The sequence below is a fragment of the Budorcas taxicolor genome, chromosome 1 (assembly GCF_023091745.1).
Source record: "Budorcas taxicolor isolate Tak-1 chromosome 1, Takin1.1, whole genome shotgun sequence".
NCBI lineage: Eukaryota > Metazoa > Chordata > Mammalia > Artiodactyla > Bovidae > Budorcas > Budorcas taxicolor.
In genome coordinates this window covers 17,641,004-17,665,429 of record NC_068910.1, presented here as the reverse complement: position 1 = coordinate 17,665,429, position 24,426 = coordinate 17,641,004, and the positions used below count along the sequence as shown (strand labels likewise).

The window sequence follows — 24,426 nt, the reverse complement described above, 5'->3', positions numbered from 1 at the left end:
ACTCCTTCAAGACTGGGAGAGGCAGCTGTTCTGAAAAATACATCCAGACAAACACAGACAGATAAAATGAAACAGAGGAACATGTTCCCAACCAAAGAACAAGATAAATCCCTCAAAAAAGACCTTAATAAGATGGAGGTAAACAATCTACCTGATAAACAGTTCAAAGTAATAATCATTAAGGTGCTCACCAATCTCAGGAGGAGAAAGGAGGAACACAGCAAGAAGTTCAACACAGACAAAGTATAACAAAGTACCAAAGAGAAGTTACAAATGAACTGAAAAGTACACTGGAGGGCTGGCAGCAGACGGGATGAAGTAGGAAATGGACCAGGGAGCTGGGAGACAATGCAAAGGAAATGATCTGGAAAGAGCAGCAAAACGGAAAATAAATTTTAAAAGTGAAGAGGCCTTAAAGGACTTCAAGGAAAACATCAAGTAGAATAACATTTCCATTAAAGAGGCCCCAGAAGAAGAGAAAGGACCAGAAAAAATATATGAAGAAGTAATGGTTCTTCAAATGGTTAGGTTCAACTTCCCTAACCTGAGGAAGGAAACAGACATCCAGGTTCGGGAAGCTCAGAGATTTCCAAGGAAGAGAAACCCCATGAGAACCCAGACCAAGACACTATACAACTGAAATGGTGAAAGTTAAGGAGAAAGGAAGAATAAAAGCAGCAAGAGAAAAACAACTTATTATAAAGCTTTAGCAGATTTTCCAGCAGAAAATTTATACACCAGAATGGACTGGCTGAAAGAGGGGGAAAAAAAAAATCCAACCAAGAATTCTCTGCCTGGAAAGGTTATCATTCAGAATTGAAGGAGAGAGTAAAAGTTCTCCAGATAAGCAAAAGCTAAAGGAGTTTATGACCACTAAACCAGCCTTACAAGAAATCTTAAAATAACTTCTTCAGGCTGAAAAGAAAAGGTACTGATTAATAAGAAAACATATGAAAGTAAAATTCTCATTGGAAAAGGTAAGCGTATACTAACGGTAGTGGGTAAATCATTTACAAAGCAGCAAATTATCAGAAAGAGAAATAAGAAAATAATCCCATTTACAATTCCATCAAAAAGAATAAAACATCTAGGAATAAATTTAACCAAGGAGGTAAAAGACCTGTACATTGGAAACTAAAGTACTGATGACACTGAAAAAAACAGAAATGGAAAAAGTATTCCCTGCTCATGAACTGGAATAATTACTGTTTACATGTCCGTAAACTATTTACGTATGGACACTGTTTACATGTCCGTACTGCCCAAAGCAATCTGCAGATTCAATGCAATCTCTATGAAAATTCCAATGGAGCTACAGTAGTCAAAACAGCACGGTTCTGGTGCAAAAACATACACACAGATTAATGAAACAGAACTGAGAGCCCAGAAATAAATCCACGCATATATGGATAATTCATTTACAACAAAGGAGCCTAGAACACACAGTGAGGTAGAGACAATGGATTAAAGAATTGAATGTGAGACCTGAGACCATAAAAGTCCTACAAGAAAATATTTTGGTAAGCTTCTTAACATTGGTCTTAGTGATGTTTTTGCACAACTGACTCCAAAGGCAAGGGAAACAAAAGCAAAAATAAACAAATGGGACTACATCAAACTAAAAAGCTGCTGCACAGTGAAGGAAACTGTCAACAAACTGAAAAGGCCACCTAACTGAATGGGAGAAGATATCTGCAAATCATATTCATCAGAGTTGTATTCAAAATAGTAATTAAAAAACCCATAAAGCTCAACAACAACAAAACAACCTGGGCACAGGACTTGAATAGACAGCTTTTCACAGAAGATGCACAGATAGCCAACAGGCACATGAAAAGGTGGTCAAAATTCACTAATTATTAGGGAAAGCGAAAGTGTTAGTCACTCAGGCACAACCAACTCTTGCAGTGCCACGGACTGCCAGCCCCCCAGGCTCCTCTGTCCATGGGATTTCCAAGGCAAGACTACTGGAGTGGGTTGCCATGTCCTTCTTGGGGAATCTTCCCAACCCAGGGATCAAACCCAGGTCTCTGGCATTAGAGGCAGATTCTTTACCATCTAAGCCATCAGGGAAGCCCAAACCTGGCTGGTCAGGAGTGGGATTATTACAGGGAAATGCAAATAAAAACCACAATGAGATTTTACCTCCCACCTGTTAGAATGACTATTATCAAAAAGACAAAAAGATAACAAGCAACAGAGAGGATGTGGGGAAAAGGGAACCTTCGCACACTGTCGGTCGGATTGTAAACTGGTGCAGCCACTGTGGGAAACAGCAGGGAGGTTCCTCAAAAAATTAAGGCTGGAACTTTCCTACGACCCAGCTCTCACCCTTTCGGATCTTTACCTGAGGAACACAAAACCACGAACTTGAAGAGACACACGCACCACTATGTCCACTGCAGCGTTATCCACATCTGACACTTAGCTAAACGTCCATCGGTGGATGAATGAGTACTGCGTGTGCAGAGTCCCTACGTACACTAAGATACTCCTCAGTCATAAAAGGGAAATCCTGCCATTCGCGGCAACATGGCTAGACACTGAGGGCATCACATTAAGTGAAGTAAGTCACAAGGAAAAGAGACAAATACCACAGGATTTTACCCCCATGTGGACTCTAAAACAAAAACAAACCTATAGATTCAGAGAACCGATTAGCAGTTACCAGAAGGACAGGGGGCTGTAGGGGTGAACCACGGGGTAAAGCGGTTCAATCGTATGGTGACTAACGGTAACTGGACCTGGAGCTGGTCATTTTGTAGTATACATAGATGTCAAATTATAATGCCATATACCTGAAACTTACATAATAAAATATATACATTTAAAAAAAACCAGAGCTTAATCTTAAGACAACCAACATGTGGCAACTATGGCAGAGAGAAATTAGGTATTAATTTCCCCTAGTTAGTAGTATAAATCCCTGGTAGAGCCCAGGCTGGACCCCAGAACTGTCCTGCAAACAGCAGGGTCAAGGCCGCCTTCCCTGAAGCCGCCACCTTGTGTGCAGCCCCTGCCAGCGGCAACAGGAGACCCAGGGGGCCAGGGCCCCAGTCCCAGCAGCAGCTTGGGAGTGATGCCTCAGAGTTTGGATCCTGCTCCCCTCAGGACACAAGCTGGGCACTACCTCGGGGGCATGTGGAGAGCAGCGAGGCCCCTTCCTGAGCAAACACTGCACATCACAGATGGGAAAGCAGAGACCCATAAGGGGAGGGCGCCCTCTCAGAGCCCCCATATATTAGAAGCCCTGCCCTGACAGGAGCCCCGGGTCTCCGGACTTCTTTTCCAACCATGCACAAACGGGTTAAGACAAAGTCTTTACCATCAAAAGACCTGGGTCAACATCCAGCTCTGTAATCTACTTGCTGTGCAAACCTGGGCAAGTGACAATACCTCTCCGAGCTCGTTTCCTCCCCTGCAAAATGGGGAGCTGCTTCCTACTTTGCAGGGGTGCTGTGCAATGCAAGTGAGGGAACCTATAAACAGCCCGCCGCACTCCCTGAGGCCCGGCTCCCCTCTGGGTCCTACTCAAAGCTGTGCCCGACGCACTGCAGATGCTCCGCGAACATCCGTGCAGGGAACAAAGGACAGAAGTGTGCAAACACTAATGCTAGGCATAAACAAGACAAGCCAAGCTTCAGAGCAGAACCATGGCTGCTCCCGTGATACAGCAACTCTCTAACTGAAGAAACAGGGAGGGGAGCCTTCTAAGGTCCCGGGATACCAACGCCTTGAGCTCCTGAGGGGACCGAAGCCTTCTGGAGAGGCAGCAGAAAGGCCAAGATCCCTTTGGAAACAGAGCTCGGTACACAGCCGTTTTAGTCCCAGAGGTATCGGCTCTGAGATTGAAGGACTGGGTCTCCGGTCGGGGCATGCAGGTAAGTATAAACAGGGTAGACACGTGTGCGCGCGCACAGACACGCTATAAGAAAACTGCGGTCTTTTCTATCAAAGCAGAAGTCACAAAGGAAGAAGCCATTCGTTCTTAGAAGAGTTGAACAGAAAGGTACAAGATGCCTAAAATGTTTGAATAAGATGCCTAAAATGGTGGCTAGTTTCCAGGCCTTTGTTCTTTTCACTTCCTGATTCTCCTGCCTCAGAAGAACATTTTGGCAGGCTAATTTCTCAGGCTTTATCCTGAACAGACACAAAGAACTAAAAGGGTGAGGAAAATAGTTAACACAAATCCTCCAATCAGGAATTTACAAGCCCTCATGGAGACCAATTGTTAAAAACAAAAGCACAATTAGGCAACGTCCGGGAGAGACTGTAATTCTGTGGTCCTCAACCTATGAGGAGCCAGAGAAGGGAACCTGCGTCTCAGGGATAAAAGTCTCGGGGGCTCCCCACTCAGTGTGCCTGCGTCCCAGACTTCTGTCTGGAGCGCACTCTTCAACAGACGTCAAGACTGCCTTGCTGAGCCGTTTTCAATTGTCTGTCTTATTCCTGCGACACCGTTTGAGAGCATGTCCAACAATAGCAACCCTTGCCTTTTGAGAACATGCCCCGGTGGCGCAGTGGATAGCAGGTGACGTAGTCTCAATGCCTAGTCTGGGGAGATGCCCCATGCCAAGGAGCAACTTAGCCCCTGCACCCCAACTGCTGAAGCCCACGCGCCCAGAGCCCATGCGCCCCAGCAAGACAAGCCGCCACGGAGAGAAGCCGCGCACTGCGGCGAGAAGCAGCCCCTGCTGGAGGAGGCAGCCGCAACTGGAGGAAGTCCACAGGCAGCAAGGAAGAGCCAGTGCAGCCACAAGCAAGTCACTGGTTTTCACGTTCTACAAACAAATGGGATCCAATTAAACTGATAAAACAAAATTAAAGACAATCTATGGAATGGGTGGACATATTTATAAACAATGCGACTGACAAGGGCTTAATTTCCAAAATGTACAAACAGCGCATGCAGCTTAGTAACCAAAAAAGAAACAACCCAATCAAAAAGTGGGCAGAAGACCTAAATAGACGTTTTTTTGAAAGACGACGTACAGATGGCTAACACGCTTAGAGAAATGCAAACCAAAACTACAATGAGGTACCATCTCACACTGGTCAGAATGGCCATCATCAAAAATTCTAAAATAATAAATGCTGGAGAGGGTGTGGGCTTCCCTGGTTGCTCAACTGGTAAAGAAACTGCCTATAGTGTGGGCGACCTGGGTTTGATCCCGGGGTTGCAAAGATCCCCTGGAGAAGGAAATGGCCACCCACTCCAGTATCCTGCCCTGGAGAATTCCATGGACTGTACAGTTTATGGAGTCGACTGTACAGAGTCTATGGGGAGGGTGTAGAGAAAAAGGGATCTTTCTACACTGTTGGTGGTAATGTAAACTGCTGCAGCCAGTATGCAGAACAGTACGGTGATTCCTTAAAACACTAAAACCAGAATTACCATATGACTCACCACTCCCACTTTTGGGCATATATACAGATAAAACTATAATTTGAAAAGACACATGTACCCCAGTATCTATAGCAGCACTATTTACAATAACCAAGACACATAAGCAACCTAAATGTCCTTTAACAAATGAATGGATGAAGAGGATGGATACATATATACAATGGAATATTACTCAACCATGAAAAAGAATGAAATCATGTCATTTGCAGCAACAGGGATGGACCTAGAGATTATCGTGCTCAGTGAACCAGACAAAGACAAATATCATGACATAATTTATGTGGGGAAGACAAAAAAATGTTACAAACGAACTTACTTGGAAAACAATGTTACAAATGAACTTACTTGGAAAACAGACTCACAGACATAGAAGACAGAGTTACCAAAAAGGAAAGAGGGAGAGGGATAAATTAGGAGTATGGGATTAACATCAACACATTATTATGAATGAAATATATAACCAGTAAGGGCTTGCTGTATAGCACAAAGGACTGTATTCAGTATCTTTTAGTAACCAACAATGGAAAAGAATCTAAGAATATCTGTATCTATCTATACAGACAAAGATATACATATATATAAAACGGAATCACTTTGTTATAACCTGAAACGCAACACGAAAAGCAACTATATTTCAATTAAAACATTACATCAAGGCGGAAAAAAAGCAAGCAGAGAAGAATCAATAAACTTTACCAAATTAAAAAAAAAAGCGTCCAAACTCCAGAGTCCTTTCAAGCATGGCTGTGCCCTTGGGGTAGAGAATCCTGGTGGATCCAGCCAACCCTTGTTTATTTACTCATTCACCAAGTACTTACTAATGTCCAGGAATGTTCGAACTGCCGCACAGTAGCACTCATCTCACATGCTAGCAAAGTAATGCTCAAAACTCTCCAAGCAAGGCTTCAACAGCACGTGAACCATGAACTTCCAGACGTTCAAGCTGGTTTTAGAAAAGGCAGAGGAACCAGAGATCAAATTGCCAACATCCACTGGATCATCAAAAAAGCAAGAGAGTTCCAGAAAAACATCTACTTCTGCTTTATTGACTAGACCAAAGCCTTACTGTGTGGATCACAACAGACTGTGGAAAATTGTTAAAGAGATGGGAATACCAGATCACCTGACCTGCCTCCTGAGAAATCTGTACGCAGGTCAGGAAGCAACAGTTAGAACCGGACATGGAATAACAGACTACTTTCAAATCGGGAAAGGAGTACATCAAGGCTGTATATTGTCATTCTGTTTATTTAACTTATATGCAGAGTATATCATGCGAAATGGCACACTGGATGAAGCACAAGCTGGTATCAAGATTGCCAGGAGAAATATCAATAACCTCAGATATGCAGAGGACACCACCCTTATGGCAGAAAGGGAAGAGGAACTAAAAAGCCTCTTGATGAAAGTGAAACACTAGAGTGAAAAAGTTGGCTTAAAGCTCAACATTCAGAAAACGAAGATGATGGCATCCGGTCCCATCACTTCATGGCAAATAGATGGGGAAACAATGGAAACAGTGACAGATTTTATTTTGGAGGGCTCCAAAATCATTGCAGATGGTGACTGCAGCCATGAAATCAAAAGATCCTTGCTCCTTGGAAGAAAAGCTATGTCCAATCTAGACAGCATGTTAAAAAGCAGAGACATTACTTTGCCAACAAAAGCCCATTTAATCCAAGATATCGTTTTTCCAGTCATCATGAATGAATGTGAGAGTTGGACTACAAAGAAAGCTGAGCACTGAGGAATTGATGCTTTTGAACTGTGATGTTGGAAAAGACTCTTGAGAGTCCCTTGGACTACAAGGAGATCCAACCACTCTATCCTCAAGGAAATCAGTCCTGAATATTCATTGGAAGGACTGATGCTGAAGCTGAAGCTCCAATATTTTGGCCACCTGATGCGAAGAACTGACTCATTGGAAAAGACCTTGATGCCGAGAAAGACTGAAGACAGGAAGAAAAGGGGATAACAGAGGATGAGATGCTTGGATGGCATCACCAACCCAATGGACATGAGTCTGAGCAAGCTCCGGGAGTTGGTGATGGACAGGGAAGCCTGGCGTGCTGCAGTCCATGGGGTCACAGAGTCGGACACGACTGAGCGACTGAACTGAACTGAACTACTTGCTGAGCTGGGGCTGGGGCTGCATTCAGGACCCAAGAGCAGAGCAGACACAGTCCTTGATACTTCAGACAAAAACCAGTAATTAAACAAAAACAGCCACCAAGGGTATGTCTGTTTCCACCTCCACTTGTGACACCAAACATGAGGTTTCCCATCCCAGCAACAACCAATTCTCTGATTCCCCAACACTGGACGTCGAAACATTTCCATTCGAATTGCCTCTGGGAGTTAGTGCAGACCCTACAGGTACAGGGCTCAGTCCCATCAGACTGCCCCTGCTTCCGACAACAACTGCAAATGCCAGGGGGCACCAGGACTTCTGACCTACCAGCTATATGTAAAGTCAGGGGTTCCCATGACCCCCTCCAGGGGTTCAATAACCTGCCAGAATGACTCACAGAATTCAGGAAACCACTTGAATTGCATTTGCGGGTTTATTATAAGGGACCCAGTTCAGAACAGCCACTGTGTGTGGGGGGGGGTGGGGGGGGCCAAGAGGCGGCGGGTAGGACAAGATACGGCTGGGAGGCCACCCTCCCAGTATCTCCACATGTTCACCAGCTCAGAAGCGCCCTAAACCCCTGTTTTAGGGATTTTTACCGAGGCTTCGTAATGCAGGTATAAATGATGATATCATGGACCACTGGTGACTTGCTCAGTCTCCAGCATCTCTCCCAGCCAGACAGTTAGAGGTGGGGGAGGCAGGAAGGACTGCTAGCTCCAGCCCTAGCATTATTAAGTCTTGGTCTGTCTGGCAGCAACACCCTAGCCCAACCTGAAGCTGTGTGTAGGCCTGCATCCAGGATACAAAAGAGAATTCTATCACTCAGGAGATGACAAGGATTTTTAGGAGGTCTTCGCCAGGAATCGAGGACAAACACTGAATCTGTAACTTTTATTATACCACGAGGAGCCAAAGCTTGGAGCTAAGAAAGCAAGTCCTGGAGCTTCTAATCCAGACTAGGGTGACTTCCCAAAAGAGTGTGACACTGCGGTGAGCCGAAAAGATAAAAACTAGACGGGCAAAGCAGGAACGCCCTGGCAGCAGCAGCAGCAGCAAGAGAGGGCAAGGAGACCTGAAGCTCCAACAAGCTGTAAGTTCATTAGCGGCGGCCGTGAGCATCCAGCTAGACGTGCCCGCCCGTTCCAGTGGGATCCTCTGTTCCCGCAGCAGCTCCCGGACCCCAGCCTACAAGACTCCCAAGGGCAGGGCCCTAATATAGTTTTGTTTTCTGTGGTTTGGGCTTCCTGCTCTGCCCAGCACTCAGATCACCATGGATTCTAAAAAATAAATACTGACAAATAACTGAATCTGTGCATCCTGTACGAGCCGAACCTTCACACGTGCGTGCGTGCTAAGTCGCTTCAGTCGTGTTCGACTCTTTGCGACCCCATGAACTGGAGCCTGCCAGGCTCCTCATTCTATGCGATTCTCCAGGCAAGAATACTGGAGTGGATTGCCAGGCCCTCCCCCAGGGGATCTTCCCGACCCGGGGATCAAACCCATGTCCTTACAACTCCTGCACTGGCAGGCAGGTTCCTTACCAGTAGCGGCACCTGGGAAGCCCAATATGGCCCGCGCAGAGCCACTAAGCCTGTGTGCCGCAACTATCGTGCCCTAGAGTCCCCGGGCCACAGCTACGAAGCCCAAGCGCCCTAGAGCCCTGCTCGGAAACAAGAGGCACCTCCGCAGGGAGAGGCCCAGACACCACAGCTGGGGAGTGGCCCCACTCCCCACAACTCGAGGAGGCCCATGAGGCAAGGAGGTCCCAGCACGGCCAAAAATGAAGAGCTTTTTAAATTTATTTTTAAAAAAAGAAAAAAAAAAAAAAGAGCTTTCCTTCATACCCTATGAGTGACAGTTAAGGGAAAGGACTTAAGAGAAGTGGTCCCCCAAGAGCACACCTCCAGGGTTTGAACCCTGGTCTCTGACTCCGGGTGGGACCTGTGGTGGTTTTTTTTTTTTTTTACACAGAGTGAAACTGTGTGCGTGTGACCAGGACCAGGTTCTGGGAGGCTGCCGGATGGGCAGTGAGAGGAAGGGAAGACAGAGGCTCGGAGGCCGGCACTCACGGACGTGCTGGGCCAGCCAGGTGCTAAGCTATATGTCCCACTTCACACCCTCTGAGCCATCCTGCCAGGGCACACCCGGGCCAGGCACAGCCCGGCCACACACCCAGCAGAGGGAGGCGGGCAGGCAGCAGACAGCTGGGAGCCTGCCAGGCAGCGCCTGTCTCCTGTGGTCCAGCCCCTCCCGGGGAGGAGACAGGGGCCGGCCGAGCCGCGCTGAGAGGCCTGGGCCACGGCTGGGAGGTCAGGCCAGGCCTACCGCACAGGCATGGGACAGAGGTGAGTCGGGGCACCAGAGGGAGCAGGACCGACTGCACGCTTGCCGCTACCCCTACGGACTCTGAGTCCGTCCTTCCCCGGCCGCCTGCTCCTAGACACTCCCTGGGAGCCAAGTATCAGCGCCACGGCTCGAATGTGACCGAAATCCCGGCCCTCAGGTAGAGCCAGCAATAAACAAACAACAAAACAGTAAATGAGCAAATTACCTTGTATGTTACGATAAGGGACGCAGAGGAAACCCAGAGCAGGGTGAGGGGGACTGGGGAGGCTGGAGGAAGGGGTGTGGGGTTTTAAAGTCGGCAGTCAGGTGGGCCTCACTGACAAGGTGGCGGAGACCAAGGACTTGCACAGAGAGGCAGGGAGCGGTGAGGACATCGGGAAAGAATGTTCTGGGCGGAGGACACAGCCCTGGTCTCTGCAGGGGCGAGGGGGTGAGGCCGCGTCTATCTGAGCACAGTGAGCAGCAGCTGGAGGGCAGGGAGGAAGTGGCAGAGGGGACAGGGCCAGGCCATGACGGCTTGTGGGATCCAGGCGGCAGATGACGGGGTTCTTTGAAGGTTTCGGGCCCTCTGTTTGCAACCCGCAGCACTCCCCAACCCCCTCCCCAACTCAGGGGTATCGGTTTGTCAGTCCGTGCATGAACCCCATTTGCTGCAGGTGGCTGTGTGACCTTACAAAGTCTCTTCTCTTCCCGAGGCGCCTGCCCTCTCTAATAAACAGTGCTAATAACATTAGAGCATCTGCAAGGTTCTGAAGAAGAGTGGGAATCAACAGAGGCCACCTGCAGGAAAGCTTTACAGCAGGCGTCCTGTGAGCTAGGCTCTGGGGACCCCAGAAAAGCAGCGCTGGCCGCCCAGGCACTCACACTTTGGGAGAGGAACATCTGAATGAATAAGGAATCTTTCCTTATTGTTCACTCTAATAGCAGCCGGGGTGGGGGGGTAACCAAAAGGGGGTCGGGTTTTCCCAGGAGGCCCAGCCATCAGGGAGGTGAAGGGGGTGGCCCTGGAGGCTGGGGCTCACTAGGAACATTGGGGGAAAGAGCAGGGGGCAAAGGGCAGGAGGGGAAGGGGGAGGCGTGGATACAGGGCAAGGGGCATGTGGGTGAGAGGTGGTGAGATGGCAGAGGGCACGGACTCCAGCCCATAAACAGTGAGCACCCAGAACCAGACTGCCAGCAGGAGAGGCAGGCAGGTGAGTGCGGTGTCAGAGCTCACCCTGGCCGCAGGGACAGCGGGTGGACGCAGTGGGCGCGGCGTAGGCGGTTAGCAGAGGGGACGGGTGGCCGGAACAAGGGGGTTGAGAGACTTAGCCTGGGGCTGTCCTGCTGTGGGGGAACAGGGGCTCTAAGAGGCCTGGATGCAGGGTCCACCGTGGCTGGGGGAGACAGCTGGGTTTGGGGGCAACACGTCACAGACAAGAGGCAAGCTTTCTCCCGAAGCTCCACAGCACCCCTCCAGGCTCACAGGAATGGGTCAGCTGAGCCTGGGACCTAGGGGAGCTGGTGAATGGGGTCACCGGTCCCCCCAATAAGACCTCCCCCCTCCCCGGTGTGGCTGAAGCATCGACAGAGCGTGTGCCCTGTGGCCAGACACCACCCAGTTCCTGGGCAGCTCCAGCACTGTGGCCAGAGGCCACACACCTCGCCTCCCTAAAGGTGAAACTTCTTCATGCATGACCTTCACTGATGATTTCTGAGAATCCCCCGTCCTGCAGGCAATGCTTAGAACACTAGCTGCAATGGCGGAACACCAACTGTGTCCTCAGACCCTGTGGAAACCTCGGCTGGAACGCAGCTGACTGCAGCACCGTGTCCTGAGCAGGCACTGCAGGCCGCTGGACAGCACCCAGCGCACCACTGAGGGTCCCAGGGGAGGCTGCGCGGGAGGAGGGGCCCCTGAGTGTTTAAAGGAACTTGCTTTCCTCCCAAGCAGGCTTTGCTGACACTCGGCCCTGAGCAGTTGGTGCTGCACACAGGTTCTCAGCACAGTCCAAGGCTCAGAGCAGCTGGGCTGGAAGTATCTCTTCTCAGACGCCAGGCAGAGCCGGGCGATGGTGGGCAGTCCAGTGCACCGAGTGTCAGCGGAGGACACCTGGAGCAGAAGCATGCATCCTGACATAGAGAGCGAGAGGCACTCGCAGTCCTTCAACGTGGAGGAACTCACCAACATCCTTGACGGAGGCACCCAGAACACCACACTCCGGAGGAAAGTGGGTAAGAGCAGGCTGGGGAACGGAGCCCCAGCTTTCTGCCCACGTGCATTTCTTGGAAGGAGAGTCCCTTCATAGCAGTCCCACCTTCAAATGGGCTTCCCAGGTGGCCCGAGTGGTAAAGAACCCACCTGCCAGTGCAGGAGACGTGGGATACACAGGTTCAATCCCTGGGTTGGGAAGACCCCCTGAAGGAGGGCATGGCAGTCCACTTCAGTATCTCTGCCTGCGGAATCCCCATGGACAGAAGAGCCTGGTGGGCTACATACAGCCCATGGGGTCGCTGAGAGGCGGACACTCTCTGAAACAACGTAGCACACGGTATACACCTTCAAATAACAAATTCTGCTCTCAAAACTCCACTATTAGAGATCTGTCCCTTTGGACGATGAAGGAAGCTTTAACGTATCAGTATTCCCTGAGGTGCTTATTCTTCCACGGCACAGCTTTGCAGCCTTGGTCGAGTCACTTCCCCATCTCAGGACCTCGCTGACTGCATCTGTAAATTGACAGTGGGATCTGACTTCCTTTCCACACTCGTGAGGCAAGTGGATGGGAAGCTGTGAAGGTACCAGGAACCTCACCCAGGACGCTAAGCTCTCTGTTCTCTGTCCCTCTCACAGAAAGCATCATCCACAGTGACCCAGAGCTTAGCCTGAAGGATAATTATTTCATGACCCAGAATGAACGTTACGAAGCCGCCATTAAGAAGAAATTCCACATCCTCATGCTAGCACAGCGCCTGGGCTGGTCCGAAGGCAGTCGTGAATTACAATATGCTTCCAGGTGCTTACTCCCAGGGCGCCCCCACCAGAGACGAGTCCACCTGGGAGCCCCCAGAAAACCCAGCCCATGAGCTATGTTCCTCAGCAAAGATACTGGTTGTTGATGTTCCGTCACGAAGTCGTGTCTGACTCTTTGCGACCCCATGGACTGCAGCACGCCAGGCTTCCCTGTCCTTCACCATCTCCCAGAGTTTGCTCAAACTCCTGTCTATTGAGTCAGTGATGCTAGCTAACCATCCCATCCTCTGTGACCCCTTTCTCCTCTCACTCTCACACTTTGCCAGCATCAGGGTCTGGTAGTGAGTCGGCTCTATGACAAGGGTAATGCTTCCTGGGAAGCCAGGGCCAGGCGCCCCTTCTCTCCTGCCCCCTGCCAGCCCGAGGGTACTGGGGCCCTTGTCTCCGCTGGGCTGTTCAACCACTGTCTCTCCCCTACAGAAGTGTTTCTGGAGATCTGGGCTTCGCGATACACCACATCTTCCAGAAAACCATACGGAGCCTCGGCTCAGAGGAGCAGATTGCAAAGTGGGACCCACTCTGCAGCAAGTTCCAGATCCTGGGGACATACGCCCAGACGGAAATGGGGCATGGTGAGCAGGGGCTGCTGCGTGCATCGTACAGGTGATGCCCTGCTCAGCTCTGGAGGGCCCATTTCCATCTCAGTGTTCACAGGCTGATATACCACCGAGATGTCACAGCACATGGCAGTGTAAAGGTCTTAAGGAGGGCGTGATTTTTTTCTAATTTACACGAACATATCGTATGAGTTGGTGGTGGCACAAGTCCTTCCTACTGGAAATGTCAGCCACCACCGCTATCGTGGGCTGGCCATGTGTCCCCGCAGAGCCCACCAGTGAAGGGAGAGACATGCCGGTGATCACACTGGAGTGGGAGTGTACCCCCACTCCACACTGGCTGGTGCCCGGGAGCTCCAGGGACACCCAGACGCTGCTAGCCCAGCGGACTCCCGCCCTGGCCCAACGTCTAACTACCCGCCTTGATTCCCAGGGACGTATCTTCAGGGCCTGGAGACCGAAGCCACCTACGATGCAGCCACCCAGGAGTTTGTGGTGCACAGCCCCACGATGACGGCCATCAAATGGTGGCCTGGGGACTGTGAGTATCCCCCCTCATCCCCCAAGGAGAGTGAAGCTGGACCGCGGAATAGCACTGATGGTGACATCCAGCAGACCTCAGACAGAGCACTGTTCTAGGCTGATGACGTTGGGCAAGTCCCTTCCCAGAGCCCCAGGTTCTTAGGTGGTAGAATAGTTGGGATATGAAAATTTTCATCACTGAGTGGCTAAGAAGCCACCGGAGGCACTTTGAAACAGTTGAGCAAACTGACCCCAACCTTGGGGATGAAGGTCAAGGCCTCTCTCACGTGCACACTGCCACCCTACACACACTTGGCCTAGCCCCAGGCACTCACCATTCTTCTTGTCTTCCAAGTTAATGATTAAGCTTGCCACCAGCCAGCACACAGGGTACACACTCAGTGAGAAAAATGTGCCTCCCTTCTGCTTCAGACCCCCCAGTGTCCATCAGGCCACTGGTGCCATATTGCCCCTGCGGGCAGCGGGTGGAGGCTGCGCCCCGACCTGATGCCTCCCAGAGTGTGGGTGGTTTCCCAAATCCCAAGGAGCTGGGTTCCACCAGGGCCCTCTTCCTCTCATTTGAGAATACTTCTTTGGAAAGAGGCTTCCCTCATAGCTCAGTTGATAAGAGAATCTGCCTGCAATGCGGGAGACCTGGGTTCGATCCCTGGGTTGGGAAGATCCCCTCTAGAAGGGAAAGGCTACCCATGCCAGTATTCTGGCCTGGGGAATTCCACGGAGTGTATAGTCCATGGGGTTGCAAAGACTGGAACGCAACTGGGCGACTTTCACTTGTCTTTGGGAAAAAAAGATATAACACATGTGAGCAGTTCAACTAAAGCAGAGAGAGGGGAGAGAGAGAGGGTGGAGGCAAGCAGAGAGGGAGAAAGATTGAGAGGAGAGACCAGTGGAGAGGGAGAGGCCAGAGAAATAAGAGAGCAGCGACCACTGACAAAACTGCAGGGAAGAAGGAACCCTGAAATCAGGCAGGGTTCAAGTCTGAGCTCTGCCCCCTTCAGGTCAGTGCCCTTGGGCACAGCCCTCTATTCTCTCAGCCTCAGTTTCCTTTTCTGGAAAATGGGACTTGGGCACACCTGCCCGCAAACACTGGAAATGCTGGTTATCTGTATTCACTATTATTAGGCTGATGGTACAGAGGGTCATTAGTAAGTTTTTGAGGACAGGGGGCAAAAAAAAAAGCTTGCTTTTGTCACAATGCCTTTTGCAAGTCACTACTAGATCTGTTTGGTTCTTTGGGGTAGCTCCCTCTCTTTGCAATCAGTGACTCTTTGAGGTCTCAAAGGTGCCCACCTGCTGGAGGGGGGGCAGCAAGGCACACATCTCCCTGCGATTTGGGACCTGTGTTCCGACCACAGATCCTTACACACGTTCCCCTGCAGCCATGATGTAAAAATCCTGTTCCCCTGAATTCAAAGAAAATAACCAAGAGCATGCACTTCAGTCAGAAGATTGTGGCAGGACCAAGTTTTAAAAGATGCCAAGCTTTCCCAGATTGCTCCATTCAGGGCATTTTCATTAAAATTCGTAGCTTTTGTCAAGCTTTGCCTTTAGAAGAGCAGCCAGAAGGGATGGACAGCAATGGGCCCCCTTAAGATCTCCACCAGCCTTCCTCCTTTCCCGAGCCCATGGGGACTCTGCCTGTGTATCGCAGGGTGGCTGCTATACAAACCAAACATTTAGATGGAACCCTCTGTAGCCCCAGCCACCAACTCTCCATAAATCCCTCCAACCCCGTCCATTCTAGAGCGAGACACTCACACCAAAGTTCTTGGGGTGGTTCCAGTCATTTCCGAGGATGAGTGGAGGCTGTATAAATGGAGGGGTGTCCTCACTAAGTACCCCTCAGCTTCCCTGGCTCCACCAACTCCACGACCTGGGACCCAGCAGGCTGATCTGGTCCCCAAGCTTCTGAACACGCTGCTTCCTCTGCCTTGCACTCCGGCCTGTGTGGATCCCCTGGAAAACACTCTTTGCCCTCCAGCCTCCCCGACCCACACCCTCCGAGGCAGATCAAACAAAGCCCCACTCCAGCCTCAAAGAGCACCCCCCACCCCCAAGCCACCACACTGGTCCTCCTCACAGACTGGGCCCTCCTCCAGGGTCTCGATGGGGAGGTTTGGCCTGCTCCTCTGTAACATGAGGGGTCACGCTGGGTTTCTCCCCTCTCTGCCCGCAGTGGGACGGTCAGCCACCCATGCCCTGGTCCAGGCCCAGCTGATCTGCTCCGGAGCCCGGCAGGGCATGCATGCCTTTATTGTCCCCATCCGGAGTCTTGACGACCACAGCCCGCTGCCAGGTGAGCTCCTGCTTCTTCCTCTAGGACCCCTGCCAGGAGACCCCACCAGGCCTCCCTGTCCTGGGCCCCAGAGGTCCATGGGGGAAACTGGGGCCTGTCTCCCTTGGGCAGGGACCAGTCCAGTTGCACAGAACTGGCGCTAACCGGCTGGGTGGATACAAGCAAGATCCAGCACCTGACCTCAGCCTGCTCACCTGCAGCAGCTGTGCTAACCCCAATGCCATGGGCTGCTGTGAGGCTCGGATGAGCCACATGTGGCTGTATGCTGACACATGAGCCCTCAACTGACAGCCACCTCTACCTCTGTCTCCTAGGGATCACCACTGGGGACATTGGGCCCAAGATGGACTTCGATCACACGGATAATGGCTTCCTAAAACTGGACCACGTGCGCATCCCCAGGGAGAACATGCTGAATCGCTTCGCACAGGTGGGTCCTGGGGAGGCTGCAAGCCTGCGCTGCCTGCGAGAGGGCAGAGACACCCCACAGAATGCTGCTGCTGCCCCTGGGTCCTTCTCTACAGAGTTGGGTTTGGGGCATCCCTCCCAGAGGGGCTCTAGTGTCCCGCAGACCTGAGTAAAGTCCCAGTTTTGGAGGTGTGTGATCCCGAGCAAGTCACTTGGCCTCGCTGAACCTCAGAGTAAATGCTCACCGCATTGGGTGGCAGAGCAGTCACGGAGTAGGGTGGCAAGGCCATGTGAGGACAAGAGGAACAGGTTGAGGATGGTGTGCGTACACACCTCCAGTACAGCCTGCACACAACCAATCTCTGAACAGACATCAGCTGAGTGCTGGGGGGGTCTCCACTTTGCCAGGCATGACCATGGATATGACGGAAGCTGGGGCTTGTGGGGGGGGTCTGGGGTGGCCCAGGGAGGAGCTGTGAGCCGAGGCATGTGGACAGTGAGTATGTGTCAGGAAGTACAGGCAAGTGTCAGTTTTAACAATGGCCGTACCGGCACACTGCGACTGCTGCTGGCTGGGTCTACCCCGGGTGAGCAGCCCGAAGACGCCAGTGTCTACAGCGCAGGCAGGCCCGTGGTTCTGGGCACGGGAAGGCTGAGGAGCCCCAGCTCAGACCCACTGCCTGGCCCCGGTCTACTAGGTCCTGCCAGATGGCACCTATGTCAAGCTCGGAGTGCCGAAGAGCAACTATCTCAGCATGGTGGCGGTGCGTGTGGACGTGCTGCTGGGCGAGGTCCTCCCGCTGCTGCAGAAGGCCTGCACCATCGCCGTCCGCTACGCCGTCGTCCGCCGCCAGTCCCGCCTCCGGCCCAGGCAAGGGGCGCCCCTCGGTCCCACAGTGTCTGCCCCCCGACTTCAGCCCTCCGCCAGAGTGGGGTGCCAAGAGCACACGTGAGACCCCTCGTGCGCACATGGTCGCCTGGGCCTGGCCCATCCAGTCTGTGGAGTCTCTCTGGCTCCCTGGAATCCTGGCTGACTGGCCAGCCCGACCTGTATCTGTCAGTCAGTGTCTGCCCTGCACCGCCAGAGTGGACTCAGTCTGTCCACACGAGTCCCGCATGGCTGTGCCAGGCTGAGTGTCATCTGACGGGTTGGGCGCCATGCTGTGGGTGAACATGGCCCCAGAGGTTGCTCTGTCGGCCGCGAATGCTTATGTCTAGAAAAGCCCGCTGTCACATCCGACTGTATTTGGCTGGAGACGGTTCTGTCTGGTTGTGGCTGTCAGCTTCTGGCTGTGGTCTGTCCACATCCAGATCCTTCTCTTGCCTGTCCTTGTGTCTGGCTAATACTCTGCCTACTCCACGGCACTGAGGGGCTGACTATACCCTCTGCTTTTTTTTTTTTTTTAATGATTTGCGCTTATTTTTTTCATTTTAAAAGCAGCAGGTAATCCATAGAAGAATTTAATGTGTGTATGTGTACAAAGCCATGTTCCCTCATGCATGCAGGCACACACACACACGCAGTTATCAGATTCACCAGAAGACAAACAGAGAACTGCCCATTACATTTCAATTTTCAGTAGACAAAGAATCTTCTAGAATAAACATGTCCCACATGGGCACACACCCAGGATGCAGCAAACTGGAGTCTGGGCCTATAGGGCTGCAGTGTGAGCTCAGGGAGAGAGGCTGGGCTGGACACGGCACAGCTGGCTGAACTCGCAGGGCAGAGACAGGTGGAGTCAGGGTGGCTCTTGCCCCAACTCCACTAAGTGACCCTGGGCAAGTCCTCTGCCCTCTCTGCGCCTACCTCCTCACTTCTAAAGGGAAGAGCAAGACCACCAGGACCGGAACTTGCGACCATCTGGTCTAAGAATCTGATGGAGTTTCACACCATGGGCTCAAGGATCCACAGTTGACTAATGCAAAGTGGACTGAGGGTCGAAACCAGGCAGGCCTGGGGCCACCCTCAACTCGGCTGCTCGCTAGCTGCGGGACCTCAGACTAGCCGCCCAACCCTTCTGTCCCTCGGCTTCTCCACCTACTAACGGGCCTGACAAGAACGCTCTTCCAGGGCGGTGAGGCACACCAGGCCCTCAGTCCAGGGTCCTTCACTGGCAAGCCCCTGGCATCTCAGCCAGCCTGGCTCCAGAATCCTGGGCTGAAGGGGTCGTGTCTGGTGACAGGTGAGCTGGGAAGCCGGTATCACCAGTGGTGTCCTGCTGGAGCCCAGGCTTACGGGCTGCAGAAATGCCCTGAGGATGGTTACAGTAATGCATATCCAGGTGAGGGGCTGCTGGCCCGGGGAAGAGACGCCAGGTTTCACCCCAGCACCGTGGGAGGCCTCTCATGGTCACACTTTCTTTCAACCCACAAGGAGTTACCTACCACAGGCCCCAAAAGCCAACCAGAGTTTCAAGCGCTGCAGACACAGTAATGGATGAGGCAGGAGAAACCCCTGCCTCGAAACTGCACCAAACCCACGCTCACAGCCTCAGAGTTACTGACTAGGTTTCACAGTGTTTCCCAGCACACAGCACGTGAAGCTGGAGAGTGAAAGGTCAAGGGTCAAATACCCCAGGCTTCAGGGCCACAACCCCTCACCTCAAATCCTTGAGACCAGGTATGTTGGTATTCAGAACTTGCCAGATTTTTCGCAGGTACATATGCTATAATTTTGTAAAGCTCCACAAGGGGCAGCACTCATCAGCAAACACGTCAGCATTTCTACAGTGAAATGTGTGTGTGGATGTTCATGTGAGATGGAATTTTAAGGTTATTAGTAATACCATGTCCCTCTAGGTCAAGTCTGGCAGTGAGTTATCAACTGTTTTTAAGGCTTTTATGGCCTCGGGGAAGGTGGGTGGGGCAGGTAGCAACCTTCTACATCTGCTTTCCTTTCCCTCAGCGACCCAGAGGCGAAGGTCCTAGATTACCAGACACAGCAGCAGAAACTCTTTCCTCCGCTGGCTATGGCCTATGCATTCCACTTTGTGGCCAACAACCTCCTGGAGTTCTTCCACCATTCCTACAGCTCCATTTTGGACAGAGACTTCGCACTTCTGCCTGAGGTACCTGCTTCCTGGGGGGCAGAAGCTGGGACCATGGCTGAAACTGTCCTCCCCCTGGGACACAGCCCCAGTCCTGCCCACCCTGGGCTCTTTCTGCCTCCACGCCCACAGAAGATTTTCAACATCCCAGCCCACGGGTGAATCGATTCCGACACAGAAATCCTCCTAGGTCTGGCCCCCAGGAAGCTCCAAATACATTAGATGAAGTAATCACAGATGGTGTACAGAACACAGGGGACAATCCCTGGTGTGTCTCTGAAACCCAGAAAGTTCTGAAAACCAAAAGTCACATAGAACTCACTGGGTGGCATGCTTTGACCGGAATTGCCCAGATTTATCCCACTCGCTGTGAATACCTTTTGCAGCAGAAATACCAGTACATCAATCAGCTCACTAAGATGCCCCTGGGCTCCTATAGGTGTAATATATTTAATCCACCTTAAATACCCTGGTTTACCTTTCTAAAATTAAAAAAATATTCTGATTCCAAAAACACATCTGGGCCCAAGGCCCTCTCAGATAAAGGACTGTGGACCTACACACACTAAGGTTTAGTTTGTCCAGGTCCTGTGTTTTATGAGCATTGCTTCAGTAACCTGTCCACGCTACAGCAGGCACCATACCCATTTTACAGACAAGGAAAGTGAAGCACAGAGAGGTTAAGGGACATGCCCCTTCCTCCCAAGGACCTGAAAAGTCTGACAGACGGCTAAGGGCCTCCAAGAACCAAAAACTCAAACCAGGTCTACTGCCTGGCGGCCGCTCCCACAACTTAAAACAGCAGGTTGACATTGGACCCACACGCTCAGACAAGCTCTCCAAAATCTCTGCTTGTGGGGCAATCTGCAGCTCCTGGATAACGGTGAGACCGACCTGGGAAGCACTCTCTTCCCAAGACCCCGGAGACACCGGCCTGGACACTTACCCTCTGTTCTTATCACCCCTCCAGTGACACTGCCTCTCTCTGTGACCTGAGTCTTTGTCTTATTCATCAAGTCATGGGCTGAGGAGACAGTTCTCATTGCACAGAGCGGTGCTCAGCACCCGTGGGCACTCTGTGAGCGGCAGGCACGTCGTTCCTGACGCCACCTGACCCCCTTCTTATTCTCGCAGCTTCACGCGCTGAGCGCAGGTCTGAAGGCCATGGTGTCGGACTTCTGCACCCAGGGGGTCGAGCAGTGCCGCAGAGCCTGCGGTGGACATGGCTACTCAAAGCTGAGCGGCCTGCCCTCCCTGCTCACCCGAGTGACAGCCTCCTGCACTTATGAGGGCGAGAACACAGTACTCTACCTGCAGACGGCCAGGTAAGGCCCAGGCCTCTGCCTGACCCCCAGGGACCCCACCGAGCTGCTGCCTGGGTGAAGCATCATCTCATGCCCAGGGAGCAGACTTTGGGGATGCCACGTGGGGGCTGCCCAGCTCCCCCCCCCCCCCATATCTCCAATCCATCCCCTTCTCCCCAGACCCTGCAGCCTCAGCCAGGCCGCCAGCCCCACCCCCTGAACCACAGCATCAGTCTCCTCATTGCTCTGCAGCTTCCCACCTGCCTCACTTCAGTCCTTTCTCCACAGGCAGCCAAGGGACCTTCTCAAAGCCTAAAGAAGATCACCTCTTTCCCTGGCTCCCAATTCTTCACTCACTTCCCTCAGCTCCCAGGAAAAGGCCACACCCCACACTGCAGCCTAAAAGGACCTTTCGATCTGGCCCTGCCTCCCTCCATCCTCTCCCCACCTCCTCCTCTGCTCACTTCTGCGGGGCCTCACTCCCCTCCAGCTGGCTCCTCCTCACCCTTCGGGTCTCAGCTAAAATGATACCTCCTCCAGACACTCCCCCTGACCACTCCGTCTAGGGCAGCAACTGCCGTTTCCCTGGAGCAGTTATCACGATCTGAGCGTCTCTCTCTGTGTGCTGGGGAGCTCCCTGCGGCATGCCCAGGTTTAGGCCAGGGTCTGTGCCGGAGGCCCCACCCTGAAAGGCAGGGAGGAATGACTCACTCCTCATCCCCTCAACAGGCAGTTTCTTCTCTCGTGCGTCTGTGGCTGACGGGGCCTTTCACGTGCCTCCATCTCAGGGGACTAGACAGGGCAAATACTTCTCCAGGCAGGGAGAAAGGACTGGCAAATTTGCTATGTAACATTTCTTTAAAAACTTGTAACTATACAACATGACTTTTTTTTTCAAATTACAAAAGGAATACAAAATCACGTATTAGATACTCTATGCCCCACACTGTGCCGAGCACTCAGAAAATACTCTCACCCCGTTTTCACAGACCCCCCTATCAGATGACTATCATTGCCATCTTTAGAGCTGGAAACATGGAGGCTGAGGAAGCGAAGTGACTTCTACAGGGTCACAGAGGTCTCAGTGGAGTGGCTTGGGAACCCAGGCTTCCCTGGCCCAGAGCCTCCAACCACTGGATTATTATAAAGCAGCTAAGAGCCACCTGTAATTCTCCCATTCACATTCGCAATCTTGCCTCTATCCTTTTATCAGCTAAGAAAATTTAATTTCCGCAGTCACAGGATAATCGTCATAAATCCCCAAATCACAAGATCCTACCCAAGATAGAAGATTCTGTTCCATTATCAAAAGGCTTTAAGTTCAGGATCTGAGAATGTCTGCCCAGGTCTGTGGCAGCCCCATTTCACTGTGAAAGAAATTATAGCCTCAGATGCACTGTGGCTTGAGTGAGGAGCAGCCACCAGCAGGGACCCAGGAAAGAGGGTGGGTGGCCCTGGTTCTCCCACGGGGAGCCTAAGGGTGCACGATGCTGGGAGAGAGGGGTGCTGGGCTGTCCCATGGGGCCCCCCCAACCCTCTCACCTTTTGGTACCTCTGCCCCCCAGGTTTCTGATAAAGAGCTACCTGAACACTCAGAAGTCCCCAGGATCCGCATCGAAGGGGTCTCTCCCTCAGTCTGTCGCATACCTGACCGCACCTGAAGTGGCCAGGTGTCCAGCCCAAACAGCAGCCGACTTCCTCCACCCCGAGCTCTACACCACGGCCTGGGCACACGTGGCAGTCAGGTGAGCCACGCGGAGAAACCAACTATCCCACCTGGAGGCAGGCTCCTTTCCACTTAAGGCCTCTGGGATTGGCTGGAGGGGACAGTCTTGGATACTCTTCCAAAAACCAGCCCCCTTTTCCAACCTCCTCACTCCTCTCGGTTTCTGCCACGAGGGGCAGAGAGAAGGCAAATTCACACCTGTCACTTCCCCATCCTGCTCAAGATAAGAGGAAGATACCAGCTCTCAAACCAGCGCAAGGAATTTTTTAAATCTTTAGGCTCTCATTACGGTTTGAAATAGAGAATGTACCCATACACTGCAAATACCAAAAACTATCAGTACTAATACTGATAATATTATAGCATAATAATGTAATTATATATGATAATGTAACATAATTATAATTATATATGCAATAGTTATATATGGACGGAGGAGCCTGGTAGGCTGCAGCCCATAGGGTCGCTAAGAGTCGGACACGACCGAGCGACTTCACTTTCACTTTTCACTTTCATGCATTGGAGAAGGAAATGGCAACCCACTCCAGTGTTCTTGCCTGCAGAATCCCAGGGACGGGGGAGCCTGGTGGGCTGCCATCTCTGGGGTTGCACAGAGTCGGACACGACTGAAGCGACTTAGCAGCAGCAGCAGCAGCAGTTATATATAATTATATAATGTAATACTGATAATACTAGTACTGCTAAGCATTGCAGTCATCCCTCTGTATCCACAGGGGATTGGTTACAAGACCTCTGTAGATATCAAACTCTCAGGATACACACACAAATCCCTTCCATAAAATGGAATATTTGCAGATTTGCAATATTATGAGTATGTATTTGCATAAAACCTAGGCATACCCTCCCATATACTTTAAATCATCTCCAGATTACTTATAATACCCAATAAAATGTAAATATTATGTGAACAGGAATAAATACAACATTACTGATACGTTAATAGTTATCAGTGTGCGTCAAATTCTACTTTTGCTTTTTGGAACTAACTTTCAGGAGTTTATTTTTCCCAAATATTTTTGATCCTTGGTTGAATCTGAAGATGTGAAAACTGGATACAGAGGGATAATGGTACTTACATGGTCGAAACATCCCACAATCTAAAAATAACGTTTAAAAATATGAGTATAACAAAGGATAGATTTTATTTCCAGGGTCTAGTAGGCTTCAGGGCACATAGACAAGATCAAAGACTCCTCCACTCTGTCATTCAGTAAATACTGTCAGACACTGACTATGTACCAAGAGCATCCACATGTGCCAGGGGCTGGGAATAAAGACTGGGCATGGCCAAATAGAGACACTCCCATGGAGAAGAGACACCTTCTGAGCCCTCCCGAACTAGCACACCAAAAACAACCCGGAAAAAACAGCTTCAGTACATAATAAGAGGTCTTATATCCCAACCTGTGATCCCAGGGATGGTTAATAGTTATTTCAAGATCAAAAGCAATTTGGAACATTCATCTATTTTCTCCACAAATATCCAGCAAGTACTTAATAATCCAACAGGCTCTGAGGATCCATCAGTAAACCAGTCTGATAGGAACCAAAGTCCAGGCTTCACGGAAGTAACATTTCAGCTGGAGAGGAGGGGCAGGCAAAAGGCGGCTGCTCGGGGTAA

At 51.2% G+C, this 24,426-nt stretch overlaps 1 protein-coding gene across 3 annotated transcripts in view; it reads left to right on the top strand.

Annotated features, from left to right (window-relative positions):
* Positions 1–9,812: 9,812 nt before the first annotated feature.
* ACOX2 (acyl-CoA oxidase 2) overlaps positions 9,813–24,426 on the top strand; it is a 29,620-nt gene continuing 15,006 nt past the window's right edge. Inside the window, exons 1-11 of one of the 3 annotated variants that reach the window (XM_052636485.1) lie at positions 9,813–9,886; positions 11,821–12,101; positions 12,721–12,883; positions 13,321–13,472; positions 13,891–13,998; positions 16,177–16,296; positions 16,611–16,726; positions 17,403–17,575; positions 19,613–19,775; positions 20,889–21,079; positions 22,624–22,803. In XM_052636485.1, coding sequence (XP_052492445.1) covers positions 11,939–12,101; positions 12,721–12,883; positions 13,321–13,472; positions 13,891–13,998; positions 16,177–16,296; positions 16,611–16,726; positions 17,403–17,575; positions 19,613–19,775; positions 20,889–21,079; positions 22,624–22,803 — 1,529 coding nt within the window. In that variant the 5' untranslated portion in view covers positions 9,813–9,886; positions 11,821–11,938. Of the gene's footprint in view, positions 9,887–9,909; positions 10,045–11,817; positions 12,102–12,720; positions 12,884–13,320; positions 13,473–13,890; positions 13,999–16,176; positions 16,297–16,610; positions 16,727–17,402; positions 17,576–19,612; positions 19,776–20,888; positions 21,080–22,623; positions 22,804–24,426 lie in introns of those variants that run through there. The other 2 variants (XM_052636494.1, XM_052636501.1) reach the window with 2 other exon arrangements.